Source organism: Engystomops pustulosus, chromosome 5, assembly GCF_040894005.1.
Source record: "Engystomops pustulosus chromosome 5, aEngPut4.maternal, whole genome shotgun sequence".
Classification (NCBI taxonomy): domain Eukaryota; kingdom Metazoa; phylum Chordata; class Amphibia; order Anura; family Leptodactylidae; genus Engystomops; species Engystomops pustulosus.
The window spans coordinates 63,946,013-63,967,312 of NC_092415.1; the positions used below are offsets into that span (position 1 = coordinate 63,946,013).

The 21,300-nt window shown below is 40.4% G+C and overlaps 1 protein-coding gene across 1 annotated transcript in view; it reads left to right on the forward strand.

Annotated features, from left to right (window-relative positions):
• The window catches only part of TWSG1 (twisted gastrulation BMP signaling modulator 1), a 29,680-nt gene extending 18,031 nt beyond the window's left edge, over nucleotides 1–11,649 (forward strand). Inside the window, exon 5 of the mRNA XM_072152232.1 lies at nucleotides 11,085–11,649. Coding sequence (XP_072008333.1) covers nucleotides 11,085–11,266 — 182 coding nt within the window. The 3' untranslated portion in view covers nucleotides 11,267–11,649. The remainder of the gene's footprint in view (nucleotides 1–11,084) is intronic.
• The last annotated feature ends 9,651 nt before the right edge of the window (nucleotides 11,650–21,300 follow it).

Sequence of the window (21,300 nt, forward strand, 5' to 3'; positions counted from 1 at the left end):
GGACTTTTGAGGTTGGCGTCCTAGGATAACTGGAGAATTGAATGAAGCACTGACCGAATATGTGCATTGCTGATCCAATTGGATGGGGCATTCACCATGCATTTGCTGACCACTGAGGGTTTCTGCAGCTTGACTTCCACCGACATGTGTCCACAGGATAGGAATAGAGTGACAAGCATCCTGGATACTGTTGGCATTACCAGAGTATCAGATATCTGATATTCACCAGAAATGGTAAATAAGAGGTGTTTTTAAGTATTTCTGGTAGTAGTTAATCCATTTTTATTTTATTGACTGCGGCACTTCAGTTTTGTAATCGGTCCCGGTGCTACTTTTTTTTTTTTTTTGTGCATGTATAATCCATTTGGCAAGTATCCCAGGTGTATGAATTCTTAGTGTATTAACATATTTGAATATTTATTTTGTCACCATTTAGAACCTGATCCAGGTGCAGCGCCTTGTGCGGATCCACTACAATTTGCCTGCATTTAACTTGTCACCTCTTATCATTTCCATGAATCAGAGATGATTGCGCTCTTTGGCTGTGATTTCTTGGTCCATTAAGCTGCCGGTGCTTTACACCATCCACTTTATAATTTACCATAGTATATTGGCCATTTCCCATATAGGTTTGTTTCTTTTTAGGAGATTCAATATACAGTGTTTTATCCTTATTTCTCTGCTGTAGTTACTCAACGGCTATTCACACACTGCATAAATCAACTTTTAAATTGACATTTAACAGCAATCGAATATTTACACAGAATTGACATAAAAAATTCTGTCTACAGGAACATCCACCAAACTGCATATTTGGGTCAAATGTTTAAGCGAGTTTTTCTCTGCGGTACATGTTTTAAAATGTAAATGTAATATGTTTCAACACTGAAACAAAATGTCAATGCAGTTATCAGCTCAGAGACCTAGGGTCTCATTTACTAAGGGTCCGTGGAGCGCATTTTCGGTGGTTTTTCTGACTTTCCATTTTGCGCCAAATTAGCCCGGGATTTTGGCGCACGCGTTTGGATTGGGGGGGGGGGGGGCGCTCGCATGAACTGGGAAGAAGCTGGTGAACTCCAGCGGACCTCGGCACTGCAGCGACACATGCAGAAACTCAGGCGCACGATCTTCATGAATCGCATCGGACCCGAATCGCGACAGGACCTGGTGTCGTGTAAATCTGCGCTTTGTGTCGTGTGTGTTTTTTTTTTTTTTTAAAGCATAGTAATGCCTTACAATAGGTCATGGCATAACATATGCCCCTCGCAGGGGGATCTCATTATTTTAGAGTGATGCATAACCAGCTACTGTATTAAACAAACTGAATGAGTGAATGGGGGAGGGCAAAAGGTTGGGGAGGGTCGGAATAATCTGAGAATGGAGTTGGTACAAGATCAGTAATGTGACAGAGACAAAGTTGTTTTCGTCGGTTATAAATGTCTAACAAATCAAATCAATGATGGATATATCACATATAAACACAATAGAGCTGCTGGAGTGAACCTGTCATCCAATACTACTGGCTGTAGCGGATGATAACGAAGGGTTTAGAAGAGGAAAAAACCAGACTGGAGCCGCGCTGCTCAGTTTTCCATATTTCATTCAGAATCGCAGTGGACTACGCGTTTCGGAAGCGGAACGCCTGCTTCATCAGGTCCGTAAATACAATTTCTATAACAAAAAGTAAGTATAAAAAATTCTAACAAATAATCTAATAAATAATGACCGATTCGGCACATTTCAAAAATACACATAGATAGGAGTGAATAAAAAGGGGGAATAAAATAAAACCATAAAAATCATAAAAAGCATAGATCTATAGTGTACACGATGAGATATACATTCTTGTGTGATCGTAGCCGTATATGAGACTCAGTGGAACATAAGCATACCATTAGTCCATATGAAAAACAAGCATATTCATGGCAAAAAAGAGAGGATAAATGTATGGCAGATACATGGAATGAATAAATAAATAAATTTAGAATTTTAGGGTAGGGATTAATTTATTTTCTAATTTATTGATTCATTAATTTACTCTTTCGGGTGGTCAGTCCCAAATGGATAGGGTAGGGGCATATAAATAATATCCATTGGTTTTTGACATCCATCATTCACCTAACCTACCATACTTTTCTCTGCATTCTGTTTCTCCAATTACCAGATAATAGTTCACAAGAACAGGTCCTGAACCTTCACTCACCTGTCCACTTATCCAGCGATGACACCCGCTCTGTATCCGATTTTACTGAGAACTCCGTTCTTTCTCCCACAGCGCATGCGCGTTTCAACGGTACGCGTGTGCACAATGAGTCCTCAATGTATTACATAATTTCCATCACTGCACATGCGCACCGCCAGCGTCTATTTAAATCTCTCGCGGAGTCGGCAGGGATGCCAAACACAGCGCCCATGCCGGCCCGCGATCCTATTATTGTAAGTATTTCACCACCCTTTATTATTTATTACCTGCCAATCTTACATTTATAACCTCAAAACCTGAATATAATTTCCGTTGTTTCAGATTTCTCTTTATCCAACGCTGGCCCATACTACAGGTACCTCTATATCACCTACGGCGCCTTTCTGCTTATGAATTAATTTATTACTCATTACATTACATATATCACCTAATTAATTAGATCCCTTCCTCTATATAATCAAATCAGCCTATAGGACAGCTCAAGTACCCCTACCCTATCCATCTGGGACTGACCACCCGAAAGAGAATTTTAGGGTAGGGATTAATTTATTTTCTAATTTATTGATTCATTAATTTACTATATTTATTTATTCATTCCATGTATCTGCCATACATTTATCCTCTCTTTTTTGCCATGAATATGCTGGTTTTTCATATAGACTAATGGTATGCTTATGTTCCACTGTGTCTCGTATACGGCTACGATCACACAAGAATGTATATCTCATCGTGTACACTATAGATTTATGCTTTTTATGATTATGATGATTTTTATGGTTTTATTCCCCCTTTTTATTCACTCCTATCTATGTGTATTTTTTAAATGTGCCTAATCGGTAATTATTTATTAGATTATTAATTCAAATTTTTTTATACATACTTTTTGTTATAGAAAAGGTAGTGTGTCTGTCCTGGTCGCCTCTATCCTCTCAACCAACTTCATTAGGTTTACTGTTTTTAAATTTTTTTTTTTTTTTGTTTGTTATATATGTAGCTCCGGGACACTCTTCACTTAACTTTACTAATGCCACAGGATTTTTTTGTATAAAGGAAGTAGAGATGCAGATGTATCATATTAGTCATTTATGGAAAATGTTGCCTTTTGATCCCTGTTAAAAGAACAACTAAAATCCTGAGGGAAGGAAGAATATGCACATGTTTGTTCACACTGCGCTTAATAACAACTGAAACATCAGCAAGTCTTATGAAAATTGGTAGTGAAAATCACTCCAGCAGGGAGAGTAAACTAAATATGGTGGCTTAATACCATGGCTGAGAGAGAGCGCTTCATTGTCTATATAAAAAAAACAAAAAATCACTGACCAGAATAAGATCAGAAATCATAAAGAATAATATGATGAAATATGTCTGCTAAGAAAAATTCTGGCTTAAACAATGCTGGCATATAACTGTGGTTCAAATATTTGGGTGTTTTTAGATACTTTTTATTTTTACCCTTCACTATACAGTTTTGAAATCTGGTCAAAATGTATTGGTTTTAACCAAAGTTTTCTGGTGTTAAAAAAAAAAAAAAAAAGTTGGACCATTTTGTGCAAATGAGGCACCAATGATGCACCTGTTTAAAAATGTAGGCAGGGCTTGGCTAGAGATTGCCCTGCCCACGTATACTGACAGATTTACATGGACATACATCAATCAAATCTACACCAGCTCTTAGCTTAGATAAATGTGACATAAATGGTGCACTGGCAGACAAATAAATGTGGTACCTCTTACTCCAGGGGCCATTTAAACTTGGCACCAGGGACCTCATTTTCACTAATGACAGGTCACAGACACCCATTACACCTGCATTGTAAATCTGCCTTTCTACCTTTTCTGAGCATTTGCATTACAATATTACTTAAAGCACTACACAGGTGAGGAATGTGAAATGTCAGGGAACTCCTATCTTTTTATTAACTTTCTGATATTCACATTTATAAAAAAAATAATAATAATATGTTTGTATTTTAACTTGCCTGGCTTCCAAACAAAATCCTGCGGTGAGTCCCACGGTATCTTTTGTTTTGGATGCATTTAATAAAAACAAAAAAACATGTGACTTGTCTGTGTTGCTCACTCCTCGGCGTTCAGCCCCCACCTTTCTGGTACTATACAACTCCTTCCCCCTGCTCCTTTACTCACACAGGAATAATAAATAAAAATTGGCCAAGGACAGGGACAGGCATGACTGTGGCATAAGCCACAGCCTGGACAGAGGGGTTCTGGGGCATCAGCCATAGTCTGTAGGCAGAAATTTCTGAGGTGGCAAAAAATGTTGTGCACCCTAAATTTTATAAATTTTGTAAGATTAACTTTAATTGTCTCAATCTTCTACTTAAGTACAGAAAACAAGGGCTGTAATGATTTTCTTGCATAAATATCTGTCTATTAACAATATATACGCCTAGGCGTTATTTATATGTACTTCTGTATTACTTCAGTAAAAAAACACTCCACAAAAATGGTAACAGGAATATTCTTACCCTTCTGGAAAAAAAAAATCTAGTGTGACCTTTGCCCATGTCAGTGGTTTTTGATATGGAAGAGGGTGGGATAAACATAGTACCGTATATACCGGCGTATAAGACGACTTTTGAAGACAGAAAAATCTTCTGTCTTCTCTGGGGTCGTCTTATACGCCGGTAATCCCGCCCGCCCGCTGTGTATTCACGGCGGCGGTCGGATCACGCTGCATGGAGAGGGCTCACGGGCTGAGCCCTCTCCATAGCCGGTAAGTCTTTGCTGCATATTGCAGCAAAGGCTTACCGGTAACACCCGCGATCGGTGCTAGCGCCGATCGCGGGTGTTTTCACAGCGATGGCTGCCGGCAAAGCCTCAAAAAGATAGCGGCGCATGGGCGCATACTCACCCTCCGGTGGCCCCGATGTCTGCGCGGCTCGTCTTCAGTCTTCCGCGCCGTCTTCTTTCTTCTGCTGGGCGCCGCCATGCTTTTCCCCGGGGCGGCGCCTAGTATGACGTCAGCAGCGGCGCGTCATACTAGGTGCCTGCCGGGGAAGATCAATGGCGGCGCCCAGCAGAAGAAAAGACGGCGTGGAACACTGAAGACGAGCCCCGCGGACATGGGGGGAGCAGCGCAGCACATCGGGGCCACCGGAGGGTGAGTATATAAGTTTTTTTTTTTTTTTTAATGCTGGGCTGTGCTGTATACTACTGGGGGCTGTGCTGTAATGGTAATGTTGTATGCCTTATGTTTATGAGCGACAGTTTTCCTGCTATATACCTGCATGTCATAAGAATTTAAATTAAAAAAAGGACCATGTTAAATTCAAATCTGTTTTTTTATTTTGTATTTTTACCGGTGTTTTGTATGCGTTGGAAAAGGGGTAGTCTTATACGGCGAATATATCTTAAACTCTATATTTTAAACAGGAAAGTAGGGGGGTTGTCTTATACGGTAATAACTGCATGGCCCCCTTCATCTCCCGGAAGCCAGCAGGTCACGAGGTGGCACATGAAGTCCTACTGCCAGGGGGTGACGATCTGCGATTACAAAGAAAAGGTTTGGAACTTACCCTAGAAAACTTTTGTATTAGTGGCCAACACCTTTAAAAATGAATATTCATTGCAGACACCCTAGATAACTCTGATGGTTCAACATTGCTGCCTGAGCTACGGTAAATTTCCTGTATCACTGACTCCTCTTTTTTCACTCCACTCCTGGTTTGGACATAAAAAAAATGGTTCTAAAACTGAACGGGGGAATGCACCCTACAGTCTTAAAATTATAAAAAGAACATTGGGGTAAATCTGCTGGTAGGATGGGGAAGCTTAGAAAAGGCTTAAAGTGGTCACCGTGAGTACAGCGGTCCAACTGTAACTATAAGTCACTTGTTGGTCAGGTGACCTGGATTTAAGTCCCTTTTTTCGTATTTACATTTATTTTCTGGTTATTGTTCTCCTCTTGTATTGTGCATTTGTGTCTTCACCAATGTTATTTGGATTTGGTGTATGTGTGTTTTTTTTTTTTTGTTTTTTTTTATAGATGACATCTGGTTCCTGTGTGTTCTAGTTATGCATTTTCCCTGCTGTTGACAATATGATGTACAGCTCAGTCTATTTATAGATATAATGCAACAAATGTACCTTAACCACCACATACAATAAATTGTTTTCATGTTTATCTCAATTTAACATAAAGAATGACAATCGTTTTTGTCCAAATGCTGAAAAGGTCTTACTTGTTGCGTGGGAAAACCCCTTAAAGCCTTTTGCTAAGCTTCCCCATCCTACCAGCTCACAGGAGATTTGCCCTATTCAGTTTTTCAGAAGCAGTTTTTGATTTCCAAACCAGGAGTGGAATGAAAAAAGAGGAGTTTGTGGCATAATATTGTAAAAAAAAAGTATATGGCATAAAATAAACACCAAAAGTTTATGGTGATCCATGACGAGAAGCCAATATAGCTAGTGCCAATCTCTTTCTCTACTGTAATGGTAACGAGCGTTAAATTTCTTGAGTGGATTATAAACTATGAAGCAAAGTTTTCTTTGAAAACCTGGTGTTTATGCGATGACTAATGGTCAGTATATTCTTTTTTTCTTTTTACCAAGCCGGACCTCCTTGAGCTTGGCAGAACAGATGTGTCTGTTTTCAGGATGTCCTAATATAACCCGAGTTTGATCTGTGACTCCGGAGGTGATGTAGTTGAAGGATAAACATCTCAGAAGTGTTGGAAGAGAACTTCCCGAAAAATAGGTGGCATAGGTGGAATAACAAACATATCCTGGTTATAAAAGTGCTACAGCTGTATATCTGTACATCCAATATTTAGATTGATTCTCTTCATAAGGTTGCACATAAGCTCAGCATGTTGGAGTGTTTATTAGACACCCCAAATATTTCAGGTTTGCCAAATATTTCTACTTCACTATAGTCATATTTTCCAGCAGTAAAGTAGCCATTATATTTAATTACTGTGGGTTTTTGGTTTTGTTGTGTTTTGCTGCCAAGTCGCCTCACGCCCTATTCTTCAGATGAATGTAGTTTGCTAAGACTTTGTTGCTTTTATGTTGCTAGAAGTTGTCTAGCAGCAGTAAAAGTCGCCTTTGGTACCAAATGTAGGCATATTGTAAATTGGTGATGTTAAAGAAGGTTTTTTTTTTTTATAAGTTTAATAAAGATGTGTATCCATTTGCATCTGACCCATTATGACTGATTTGAAAAAACCCCCAGAAAACACTGCATAGAATATAACCCAAATTAAGTACGTCCTAAATAGGAGTTAGGATGACTTCCCCCTAACTTTAATCACAACACCCTACAAAAGAAGGGGAACTCATAGAATATATTAAAAAGATTACTTTTTATTACATGGATATTAAAACCAAAAACACACATTGACAAAGTTTTACATAGATTTTTAAAATGATCCAAAGAATAAGGTGGAGCCAGGCATTAGCTGTGGCAAACCAGTACATTTTATATAGTATTGCCAATACTCTTATGTGCCAATATTTAGTTCATGCCAGCCTCTATTCATTAATCCAAATGCTTTCTTTCTATGGTAAAAGTTCAGCTGATTGTTACCTTGCTGCTGTGGCTGCCGTCCGCCCCTCGTCCCATAGGTCTAACTTCTGTTGTTTATGAGCAAGTTTTGTCAACAAACTGGCTCCATGCTATTGTGGGATTCACCGGACTGAATCTCAAATCCCTGTCTCAGCATGTCCATTTATTTGAAAGATTCTAAGTTTGGACCGGTAAATCCCACAAGTGCATGGAGCACGTTTGTCAGACCAAACTTGCTTGTGGGCAACAGGTTTAAAAGCAGGAGCGGACTGGGAATTTAAAATGGCCCTGGAGAGAACTATAATATAAATATAAAAGTGGCCCCATTTAATGGGCGGAGTCAAAACAAGTGGGTGTGGTCAGATAAAGTGGTCAGACAAATTGTTGGTAGATGGCCTTAATGCAAAACAAGAACATCTTTTGCTAGTAAGTGAATCTAATGTGCAAAGAATGTGACCAGTCGATCAGTAAATGATGCAAACACATGACCCGATAAGCCTTAAATACCTTTCCCCTGTGCCATACATGTACAATTCAGAGAAACAATATATTGATACTGCCTCCTATGTACAAGAATAATGCTACATTAACACATTTAGAATAACCCATTCAATCCTGCCTTCTATATACAAAATAAAACTACTACAAAACCTTCTCCCATATACAAGCCAACTACTATAATACTGCCCCTATGTACAAGAATATAACTACTATAATACTGCCCCCTATGTACAAGAATATAACTACTATAATACTGCCCCCTATGTACAGGGATATAACTACTATAATACTGCCCCCTATGTACAGGGATATAACTACTATAATACTGCCCCCTATGTACAGGGATATAACTACTATAATACTGCCCCCTATGTACAGCGATATAACTACTATAATACTACATATATATACACAGAAGCGAACACATGAGTGACATCAAGTGACGTTTCCTCGGATTGTATTTGTTCCTTATCTTCTCCATTAGTTCCACCATCACCTTGTCTCTTCCTCCAGGTACACAGCTTTCCTGCAGAGTTTACCACACAGACACAGTCTTATGTTCTGCACTTTCCCATTGTCCCTTCTTCTGCTACCACCAATACTGTGCCCCAAATACTGTAATAGAGCCCCCTGATATATTAGTACCACACAAATAGTGCCCTATAATGTAACACCCCTACCCCAGACATATAATTAATGCCCCCAGCCTTCCCCAGATGTATAATTAATGCCCCTTGCCAGCCCCAGATATACAATAATGCCCCCTGCCCGCCTCAGACATATAAATAATGCCCCCTGCCATATAATGCCCCCTGCCAGCCCCAGATATAGAATAATGCCGCCAGCCCTAGATATAGAATAATGCCCCTGCCCCAGACATATAGTTAATGCCCCCGCCATATAATAATGCCCCCTGCCTGCTCCAGACATATAATAATGCCCCCCCCCTCCCGCCTCAGACATATAATTAATGCCCCCTGCCAGCCCCAGGGGTGCAGGTACTATACATTAAATCAAAAGTTGTAGGGAGTGCGGACCGGCCCAGGACCGACCGGCCTTTTTTTTAAAAGGACCGCCCCTGTTTAAAAGTATTGCCAAACTGACATGGGTGCCTAAAGGGAGCCAAGGGTCTATATGCTACATAAAAAGACAACCTTGTTAGAAATGACACATGTTTAAGAACACTAAACATCTATATAAGTGAGGGTCTATATTTTGTTGTCTTAGTAGTCATTATACTCTCTAATACTCTGTGTTGGACTATTTAATATGACCTGGAACATTAAAGCAAAAACCTATATAGAAAAAAGCCAGAGTACCATAAAAAGATTTTCTTATAAAAAGTTCATAATTTTATTTAGTATCTTATAAATGAATAGGAACAGACATTTGAAAATGTGGCTAACTATACTGGAGGGACACAAAACATCCAAGGGACATGGTTACTACCAGGAGAATAACAAATCATGAGTAGATCTGACATAGGATTATAGGCTACATATATAATATGGAGGGTGCATAAAGTTGTCACACAAAGTTGAATGCACAAGTAGTGACAACTTTATGCACCCTCCATATTATATATGTAGCCTATAATCCTATGTCAGATCTACTGATGATTTGTTATTCTCCTGGTAGTAACCATGTCATTTGGATGTTTTGGTGTCCCTCCAGTACAGTTTGTCACTAAATACACATGGTAGTTTTTTGAGTGTGGGATTTTGTATTGGGATCTAATATCTCAACACAGAACTAATATAGCAAAGCTGAATTTAATTGCTATTATTACATGTGTATCTTTTTTGGGCTACATGCAGACAACCATATTGGGGCCTTGATCTGGCCACACAAATTGCTCATTGTTCGGTGATTACACTGTCTCACTGCAGTCAGTTTGCTCATTGAATAGAGCAGCTCTGGATTGGACTCAATTGGCTGAAATTGTGGAGCTGACCTCCAGGCCAGTCCGGAGCTTCTACTCAATCTGGGCGGAAATCCGCCTGTGTCTGAAGAGCTGTGCATCTGCCAGTGTTCTGGAAGCCGGAGAGAGAGGACGACTATACTGCTACATGTCAGTTGATTGTCCATACTAAGATTTTACATCTGGTGGGGTAAGGTACGACCTTTACACTGCAACAACCACTATTCGTGCAGTGGTAGGATATATATATATTAGATACTTCTCATATGATTCTCAGTTTGACTACATGAATTTTACAACATTATAAAGGTACTTACGGGACAGGTATTACTAAAGCTAAATAACTAGTAGGACTCTACTAAGTGGTATGCAAGGGTCCCACGGCCATTATCAATTACCTATTAACTTTTGTAGTTTTTGCTTTTTTTATACTTTTGTATATGCACTGAGATTTATGAATTACTGAATTTGTATTAAACTGTATCAGTAGTAAATAAATAATAGTATAGTCTGTCATATTTGGTTGTGTAGAGGAACAGGTCTTATGTTTGGCCTGGTTGGTAGCTCCCCTTCCTATGTAGAGGGGAGCGCTCACCCTCCTCACTTTAATAAACCCGCCGCTTGCTTCACCCAGGGTCCGTCCCGGGTCACGCACACAGTCTTGTGCATTTTAGCCTTTTTTTTGTATTTTGGGGACATATAAGGTCCAAGTGTAGCAATCTCATCCAGAACCTTGTGTCTGAGATTAAGCAAAGGCCCCACTGTCATATAAGAGGACACTAATGTAGTAGGTGGCACATGGTAGGTGTGGGTCCATGAACTACGGTAATTTGAGCTCTTATCCTAAACTGAGAAATAAATTCCTTGTTTGTTTGACATTTTCCCCCATTGCCAGATGAATTATTAATTTTTCTCCATTTCCTTTGCAGAACACATGTGCACAGTGGTGTACTTTGATGACTGTATGTCAATCCATCAGTGCAAAGTTTCCTGTGAATCTATGGGAGCATCAAAATACAGATGGTTTCACAACGCATGTTGTGAGTGTGTTGGTCCAGAATGCATTGATTATGGCAGCAAAATAGTGAAATGTATGAACTGCATGTTCTGAGGGCATTGTCCCCGGGCTTAAGAGAACTCCATACCTTTCACTAAGATATATGAGGTTTATTGAACAAGCATAGTACATGGCGCTATCCACTAAATCAGCGAAGATGCTAAAGAAGAATATGTGCTACATAGAAAGGAGCATCCAGTTCTTGGTAACAATATTGTATTTTGCTGTTTTTATACTCTAAATGTATGTAAATGTTTTAGATTACTGTGTACCATTTTGGGTTCACAGAATGTATTTTTTTTATAAAACATGTAAAATGAAATTTTATTATATAGTTTACAAATACATTTCCATTTTAAAATGTCTGTAGCAAGATGATATTTAACGGTACCCTGGATTTCATGATTTCCTTGTCTTAATGCAATGGAGGAAACATTTTATCAACTGTAAAGAAAAAGGATATTATGGAATATGTATATTTTTCTTTGTTTTTATTTCTGGGATTTTTTAAAATATTCTTTTTAATTTGTTGCACTTTGGGCCAATCCTTCAAAACGTTCCATAAAATGCTTTTACTTACCGTAATTTTTGTGAGTTTTGTTCCTCTATGATGTGCAAGTCTGTTTTGGGAGATGAATAACTCAATGATGGTATAAACTTGCTAAAAACCAATTCGGACTAGTTTCCTCTTTTATCTGCCTCATCACCCATAAACTTCTGACCGTGCCAACATTCCTTGAGAAGCATACTGTATGTTCTTTAGACTGTGAAGAAGCTTTTATTAACAGTGGATTTTTATCTGTGCCTGCACACAAGTACGGGAGGATCACAAGGCCTGGAGCTGATCAAAGAGACAAATTCATGATGATAATAATAAATCTTTATCCAGCATCGTCAATACATAGCGATTTTACAGATCATGGGATACATATACAAATAAAATAAGACATTACAGAGTAAGGACATGGTTGGATTAAACAATAGGAATGAGGGCCCTGCTCGCAAGGGCTTACAGTCTAAGAGATAAACCGAACATTAAAATTGCTGATTGCATTTGTTTTTTTTTACGGTGTAACTTTCTTTTGAAACTCGTATATGGCGTAGCAGAACATACCCACTGAAATGAGTCATCCAGCATATACTACAGTATATGAAGACTGAATGGACACACAATTCTGCACATCAGAAACAAATGTATTAAAACACCAACAGGCCTCATTTCTGTCTCAGGTCAAATAATCTCCTGTTTTTTTAAAAATACTTTTTGTATATAATATTTATAAGCTGGGACATTAAAGGGGTATTCCCATCTGGGCAAACACATTAAATTTACATCAGCTATACAATTTCTTCAACTGCATGTTATTAAAAGAAATGTTCTTGTGTGAAGTTAAAGGGGTTGGCCACTTTACATCATGTTTTTTGTAACTTGGTGTAAGTGTGGGGGACAGGATATTAGGTAATTTACCCCATATACATCTATTACTACTCCTAATTTTACCACCAAAAACTAGGAAAACTTATTGACTCGAGTAAAAGCCGAGGGTGGGAAATGCATTGACCACAGCCTCCCAGGCTATAGCCAGCCAGTCCCCTTTTAGCATGGGGGCCCGAGGCCAAGCAATTCTAGCTGAGGGGGCGACTGGTGGATCCACTCGTTTACCTGTGGGCCAGTCTGAGCCTGAGAGACATTATTTTATATATCAAGAAAGCGGTGCTTTAATAGATGTATATTGGTAAATTACCTAATATCCTGCCCCCCACACTTATACACATATTACAAAAACACACGAGGTAAAGTGGTCAACCTCTTTAATTTCTCAAACGTTTTCTGGCCATGTCTCACCTTGCATGCTACACTCTAGCCTTGACTTCACCTCTATAACTGTATCGGCAGAAATAAATGGACATCCAAAAGTATCTGTCATGTCACTGTGTATCTTCAATATTATTGCCTTTCAAAGGGTTATCTGTTTGGAAGCTAAAAACGCATCACTGCATCTTGTCAATGCACCACTAGATGCCCTGTGCACTATTCTCATAGGTCTCCCACCAAAGTATACATATTAGCATATAGCTATAGAGCACTGTTCAGAAAGATTGTATTTGATAGGTCACAGCTTGCTCTACATACCAGGTATCGACGATTATCACGACACCTATAATAGTATCATATAGAGACCTGGTCCCTCACTGTTAATTACCGTATATTCGGGCGTATAAGACGACCTGGTGTATAAGACGACCCCCCTACTTTCCTGTTAAAATATAGAGTTTAAGATATATTCGCAGTATAAGACTACCCCTTTTCCAACGCATACAAAACACCGGTAAAATTTTTTAAAAGAAACAGATTTGAATTTAACATGGTCCTTTTTTAATGTAAATTCTTATGACATGCAGGTATATAGCAGGAAAACTGTTGCTCATAAACATAAGGCATACAACAACAACATTACCATCGTCCATTTTACTGTAAATGTTACCATACTATACTATAATACTGCCCCTTATGTACAGGAATATAACTACTATGCCATATACCACCGCCAGCCCCCCCAGTATATATCTAGCCCTCCCCTGTATATAGCCAAACAACCACCCCAGTATACAGTCAGCCCCCCTATATATTGCCAGCCAGCTCCCCCTGTATTTTGCCAGCCAGTCCCCCTGTACATAGCCAGACAACCCCCCCCCCCCCAGTATATAGTCAGAAAGCTCTCCCACCCCCAATTATACAGCCTGGCGGCCCCCCCTCTGCATAGCCAGACAGCTTGGCACATTAAATTAATTTCCAAACATCCAAACTGGTATCCATTTAATGGAGCAAGTAGAGGCCTTATTGCATAAATGAAGGACACTGTGTTTTGGGACAATTTGCATTCGCTGTAGATTCGATGGCATACTACTGTTGTAATATTAACTAATGGTATCCATTGCGTAAAAAGGATTTCTACCCCCAATTATTTCACTTTATCCCATTGAAGTAAAGGTAGATGGAGCTGTAATACCTCAATATGCCTACTACACAGTGGACAGAGCCATCTGCTTCCACCCCTCCATCGTATATAGTTGTAGTACCTGAGGCTGTCCCCCATAACCACTGACTAATCTATGGGGGTGCAGACTCATAGGCCCTTTCAATATTAAAGTATTCTGCTGAATTATATCTGTTTTCATTGCTTTATTGATGGCCGCATGGCAAGATTTTCTCTAGAGCTTCTCACCTTTCCCGCGATCCACCGAAGCTCCGCTGCTACACTCCGGCCGGCGGTGACAGCTCATTGAGCGCTGGCGGCTAACAGAATATGACGTCAGCCGCGTGCCGACGTCATATTTTCTGCGACGCCGGCACCCACGGAGCTATCACCGGCGGCCGGAGTGTAGCAGCGGAGCTTCGGTGGATCGCGGGAAAGGTGAGAAACATTACCGGCGTATAAGACGACCCCAGACCAGACAGAAGATTTTTCAGTCTTCAAAAGTCGTCTTCTACGCCGGAATATACGGTATTTTAACATTCAACACAGGTGGATTATTTATATTCATTCCCTGCAATTTGCTTATCAAAAATCCACACTGTGTCTTCGCTTTGATCGATTTAAAGGCAATTAAAAAGGCTCAGGCTTACATAAAATCTATTCTTCCGTAGTAAGGCTACATTCACACACCTATGTGCCCGCCGTACTGTAGCATGGCGGGCACACGGGAGAGGAGAAGGGGGTGAGCGCTGCTTGCTCTTGCCCTTCTCCATAGCGATACACGGCTTCTCATGAATAGCGTTTTCCTGTCTGCATGCTGCAGTGCTCTCTGCCTCCTGCCCCTCCCTCCTCATTACAAGAGCAGATCAGACACAGGCACTTCCTGCCAGCAAGCAGCAGCGTGCAGAGACTTAATCAAGCTGCAGACAGATAAGGTCTTTATAGCAGAGCTGACTCTGTGTTTTATTGATTAGGTGATTGAGCAGAGAATGTCATTGTATTTTATATCCATCTCATGGATATCGTCATCTCTAATCTGTCTCATTTCTCCTTTTCTATGTGTCAGGTGCTAAATAAAAGTGTAGATAAACGTGTACCCTGATAATCTAAGCACACTGTCAGCACACAGCATTTCAAAGAACAGAGGAATCATAAAGTGTCTCTTCAGAGAGCCCCTGCCCACACTCTGGAATTTGACACTGACCATCACTAAGTTATAGGGGTTAAAACTGCAATAAACCTGACTAAAATTGTAAAGTAAGGGGGTTGAAAATTATCTTTATTGTGTAACATCATTAGGGGGTAAAAATGTAAGAACTTTCTTTCATGGGTAAACTCCTTTAAGGACAAACTAGCTTCCGGCAACAACATTTTCTGCAGATTTTGAAACATCTTAGCTTTACTTCATCAACCCCCCCTCTTTATCACAAACTTAACACTGTACCGTTGTTTCCTTAGAGATCACTATGATGACCTCCAAGTAGCCAAATAGTAACAGGTCCCCTCATTAACCAATATAGTAGAAGTGCCCCCCATAGTAGCCAATATAGTAACAGGCCTCCTCAGTAGCCAATATAGTAATGTTGTTCCCTCAGTAGCCAATATAACAGCAGTGCCTCCATAGTAGACAAATAGTAACTGTGTCCCCCAGAGTAGCCAATATAGTGTTGACTGAACAGGATTGTCTTTGGAGGTCATCCTGCTGGACCCACCAGTCTTCCTTGAGATAAGCTACAATGATGTTATGAATTTGCCCACCTTTTTTCAACTGTATTGGTGGCCTTAGGAGAGCCAATATGTGGTGAACAACACGTAGCAATAAGTTACTGCTTGAAATGCCATGTTGGCACTTCATGGTAAATAAGTGGATTTTGGTTGTAGTTTGGACACTCAGTCTCTAAAAGTTCTCCATCACTGTGCTGGACTGAGGTGGGACTGCGAAGGCTACTGGGGTGTGGAGAAGCCTTTGCCAGCCAGGCTACTCCATGCCCCAGTAGCATCTGCAAGTAATTTACCTATTCCTTTATTAAAGATTTTTAGGAATCTACTATCATATCTACTTCTGATGGTAGATTCCTCCTGGTAGTTTTCCTTTAACACTTCAAAAGATAGATTTATCATGCAGTCTAAGGGTTCATTCAAATGGCCATCTGGGGGGACATATATGCGGTCACATGTACGTCAATGGCTGCCCGGCGGTGGTATTTGTGGCACCGTTCCACGCCGTACACCGGGAAAAGATGAAGCATGCGGCGGGCATACCACATGTGAATGCACCCTTAGTCACTATGTCAAATGTGTTAAATTCTACAGAGGACGTTGCAGGATGTCTACCCAATGATAATCCACCCCCACAGCTCCTTGAAGACCCCAAACTAGACCTTTTAAATATGTTTAAATCACATAAATACCATTAAAACAATTCTTCTCTTTTGTTCAGCTTTGAACAACAGATAACTTCTGAACATCTGCTATAGTTTCTCCAATGTCACCCATCGATCCATCATTTCATAGACAATATATAGACATAATATGGTGAGGAGGTACACTTACATACAATTGGATCACCCTATAAGCAGACAGCATAACCATCTTTCTACATGATTCCTGTAAATCAGTGGGTTTGCCTGCTTGATAAATCTGGTATATATGTTGTTAAGCTTTGCAGTACAGGCAGTCCCAGGGTTACGTACAAGATAGGTTATGTAGGTTTGTTCTTAAGTTGAATTTGTATATTTTACAAGTCGAAACTGTATATTTTATCATTGTAACCTAAGCCAAAATTTTTTTGGTCTCTGGGACAATTGGATTTTAAAAATGTTGGTTTGTCATAAGAATGAGGATTAACACTAAAGCTTCATTACAGACACCTTTAATAACTGTTCCAGCCGATGATTGTAGCCTGTAGGCTAAAGTACAATAAATTACCAAATCCAGAGGTCCGTTTTAACTAGGGGTTGTCTGTAAGTCGGGTGTTCTTAAGTAGGGGACCGCCTGTATATTTATTGTGCAATCCATTCTAAACTATTTCCTATGTGCAGGGGGTGGGGTGTGCTGGATTGGTTTTGCGTCAAAATTTACAGACTTTTGAATTGTTGCACGTCATATATGAGACTAAAACATCTGTGTTCACTTGAGAAATATGCTCTAAGTTAAGAAAATTCAAAAGTGGCAAGCGTAGACAAAAGTCACATTCAACAATTAAGCAACAGTAATAAGCCTGACAACTGGCAGAACCGCAAAGATAAGTTCCCCCCAAAGAATTCTAGCAGAGGATAGAAGGAAAAGGTTTTCTTTGTAAGAAGATTTTCTTAAATCTTCCTCTGGCAATTTACTCTAATTATTCATATAAAAAAAAATTCAAAAAGGAATACAACTAGGAAATCCTTTGAAGAATGTGGTTTCATAGGTGTAACTACAGTGGTGGCAGCCACAGCAGCTGCTATGGGGCCCGCAGTGTCAGGGGCCTTGTCATTTGACCTGACACACTAAAGAATGGAGGCTCTGCACTATTATATACATATGCTGCACAGTGTACAGCATAATATGTATATCACATATATGTGATGTAACTATGCTGTATATGTGTGTATATCCATGATGTGTATATGCTCTATGTATGTGCACCTGATGCATAAATGTGTGTAAAGAACTGTATGTGTATGTATATAAAGTATATAAATGTGTGTAATTGAAACTCGCATGTGTGAGTACAGTATATAAATGTGTATATTTTTAAGTGACAAGGGGAGCCTTATTTAGAAGCCTGCTATGGGACCCTGCCACTCCTAGTTACACCACTGTGCGGTTCCAATTCTGTAATGTCCTCTTGTCACTCCCTTGTTATACGTCTAGCACACATAGTGATTTCACTGCTACAAGCAACTGAGGACTAGTATTAGGAGAAATCCATTGATTCCATCTAATTGTCCCATTATTCTATTTTCCGTCCCTTATTTCATGGATTATATACCAGTCATTCTGCACATTGGGAGATCAGTTTACATCATATTTGTTTTTCTCTGCATGGCTGCTATTTCTCCTGGGTCTGCTTTGTCTGTTTTTAAAAGGATGTGTATGTGGGAAGGAAACTGACGTGGGAATGTTTTCCTCCAGGTGTATATAGTGCTTTCTATTCCTAGTCTCACTTACAAGGCTGATACTGCACTTCACACAACATAAAATTGTACATCAGTTTATAATATGAAACTGGAGAGGACACGGACCTATGCGAAGAGGGAGAACCTAAGGGGTTTTCTCAGTGCTGAGACCCCAGTAGTTCATTAAATTGCCAAGCACTGCACTCACCGATCTCCGTCAGCTCCATAGAGAGTAATGGAGCAGAGCGGTCATGAGTGTCCGTCTGCTTCATTAGTCGGTCAGTCGGACCCCTGCAGGGGTCTCAGCACTGAAACCCCCACTGATCAGCAAGTTAGGCCCTATTCCGTGGATAGGGCATAACTTGTCTTCGTGGGAAAACCCCATTAAAGTCAAAGCATGAATAAGGGCAGATTTATATTGTGCAAGTTTTCTGGGTTATTGATATTGATGACCTATCTATTGGATATAGCATCAACGTCAGATTGTGTGGAGTGCTGCATTTACCTGGCTCAGCCACTAGAACATTGGGGGAATTTATTGTGTGTATCATGCAAAGCACACTCTCCTGTTGCGCCAAATACATCAAGAGGCTTAGACCACCTGATATATCTGTTGGGCAGCTGCAAACATTCAATGGGCAATGTTCGCAGGCTTTAGCAAGTGCGCAGCCACTGGGCAGGAACACCCCACTCCACCGGTGCCCACACCTTCTTTGCATCCACCAGATGGTGTGGAGGTTGTGTAGTTGCAAGAGTAATCACAATTTCTTGCAGTGCACAAGAAATTGTGATTATTTCATAAAACTAGCAAAGAAGCACTGATAAATCTCCCCCATACAATTTTGTCTGTTTGGACCCCCTCCCCTCCGTCTAATATTGATGCATCAGATATATCCATGTGAATAACATTGTAAAACCCATTTAAATCCATATTCTTAGGGAAACAGTTCAAATAGTGGATAGCGTAGCAGGGAAAGGCTCCTATTTGGGTGGCAGCGGATTATCTCCTTGCGGCCCGAGTTGAGGCATTTTAGGAAATAATAGCTTACCCGCTTAGGGGTAAGTAGGGACAGCCACCGTTGTCCTACAGTTACACCTACCCAGACTTGATCTTTTTCCTGACCTATTCCCTTTCTGTGTACTATAACCCTGTTTTGTCTAGTATGTGAGCAAATTAACATAGGGGGAGATTTATCATGAGTTTCTGAGAGCAGAACTGTTCTTGTTGCCCACGGAAACCAATCAGAGCTTGGTTTCCATGGGCAACTAGAACAATTTTATCATCAGTCACTTCTGATAAATCTGTCTCTATTGATATTAGATACCGTATATACTCGGGTATAAGCCGAGATTTTCAGCACAAAAAATGTGTATTCACTTTCTGTTGCCCCCCCCATGGCAGGTCCTCTTTTGTACACCGTGGCCCTGGCATCAGTTCCGTGTCCCAGTCCGTCACAGGGATTGTGACGTCAGCCGCACAGTGACATTCTAATGTGTGTGCCAGACACGGAGCCGATGCCGAAGCCACAGTGTATAGAAGAGGACCTGCCGGGGGATGGGGCATTTTTTTTTCTTACAGACATTATATTGGGGACAGGGGTTGGCAGACTATATACTAGAGGGGACTGGCAGGCTATATACTACAGGGGGCTGGCAAGCTATATACTACAGGGGGCTGGCAAGCCATATACTACAGGGGGCTGGCAGGCTATATACTACAGGGGCTGGCAGGCTATATACTACAGGGGCTGGCAGGCTATATACTACAGTGACTGGCAGGCTATATACTACAGGGGGTTGGCAGGCTATATACTACAGGGGGTTGGCAGGCTATATACTACAGGGGGTTGGTAGGCTATACACTAAAGGAGGCTGGCTATATACTAAAGGGTGTTGGCAGGCTATATACCAAAGGTGGTTGGCTGGCTATATACCAAAGGGGGATGGCAGGCTATATACTACAGGGGGCTGGCTATATACTAAATAGGGTTGGCAGGCTATATACTACAGGGGCTGGCTGGCTATATACTAGAGGGTCTGGCAGGCTATATACTAGAGGGGCTGGCAAGCTATATACTGGGGGTGCTGGCAAGCTATATACTGGGGGTGCTGGCAAGCTATATACTGGGGGCTGTGACCAATACATTTCCCACCCTTGGCTTATACTCGAGTCAATATGTTTTTCCAGTTTTTTGTGTTAAAATTAGGGATCATGGCTTATACTCGGGTCAGCCTATACTCGAGTATATACGGTATTTGCAACTCAAACAACGGTCAGCCACCTGAGTTAGCTGAGACAAACCAGGCAGACAGTAAGGAAGAAGTATTTATAACCCAACAATGAGTTCTTGTATAGGCATTTTGATAGTCACAGAACATTTATTTTTGAACTACTATCTAATACTTTCTGTAGCTTTGTATGGTCAATGAAATAATAAAATGAATATAAAAACAAAATAATATCTGTTTGAATAATTCTGCTTATTAAAATATGCTAGATACATAAATACTATATAAGCAAGTGGGCCTCTAATAACATCGAGAAGGAGGAAGTTTTAGCCTTCACATGTTTTAGTTTTCAAATATCTTTGCTTTTCATATTTTAACTTTCTTTTGCCTTTAGATTGTTTAACCCCTTGAGGACGCAACCATTTTGAAGCTTAAAGGAAACCTACCACTTTATAATAGCAGTTCTAACCCTCAAATACATAGCTCAGGGTGAGCTGGTGCCGGAGCATATCTTCATTCATTCCAGAAACTGCCGATTCCTTTTTAAACTGTTTTATACTTTATATTCCAAGCACGCTTCGGCACACCGTGACATGGGCTCGGCGCACCATGCGCGCGACCGTGCGTGCGCCTGATTAAGAAGTGCCGGAGAGCCGGTGACGTCACTCGTGTCTGCGCAACTTCGCGTACTTTACATTTTCAGAATTTTTGAAATGTCTGGATAATTTATTTTTCTGTCACGCGGCTTACAAATAGATGATCGATTTTCCAGATTTTCAGA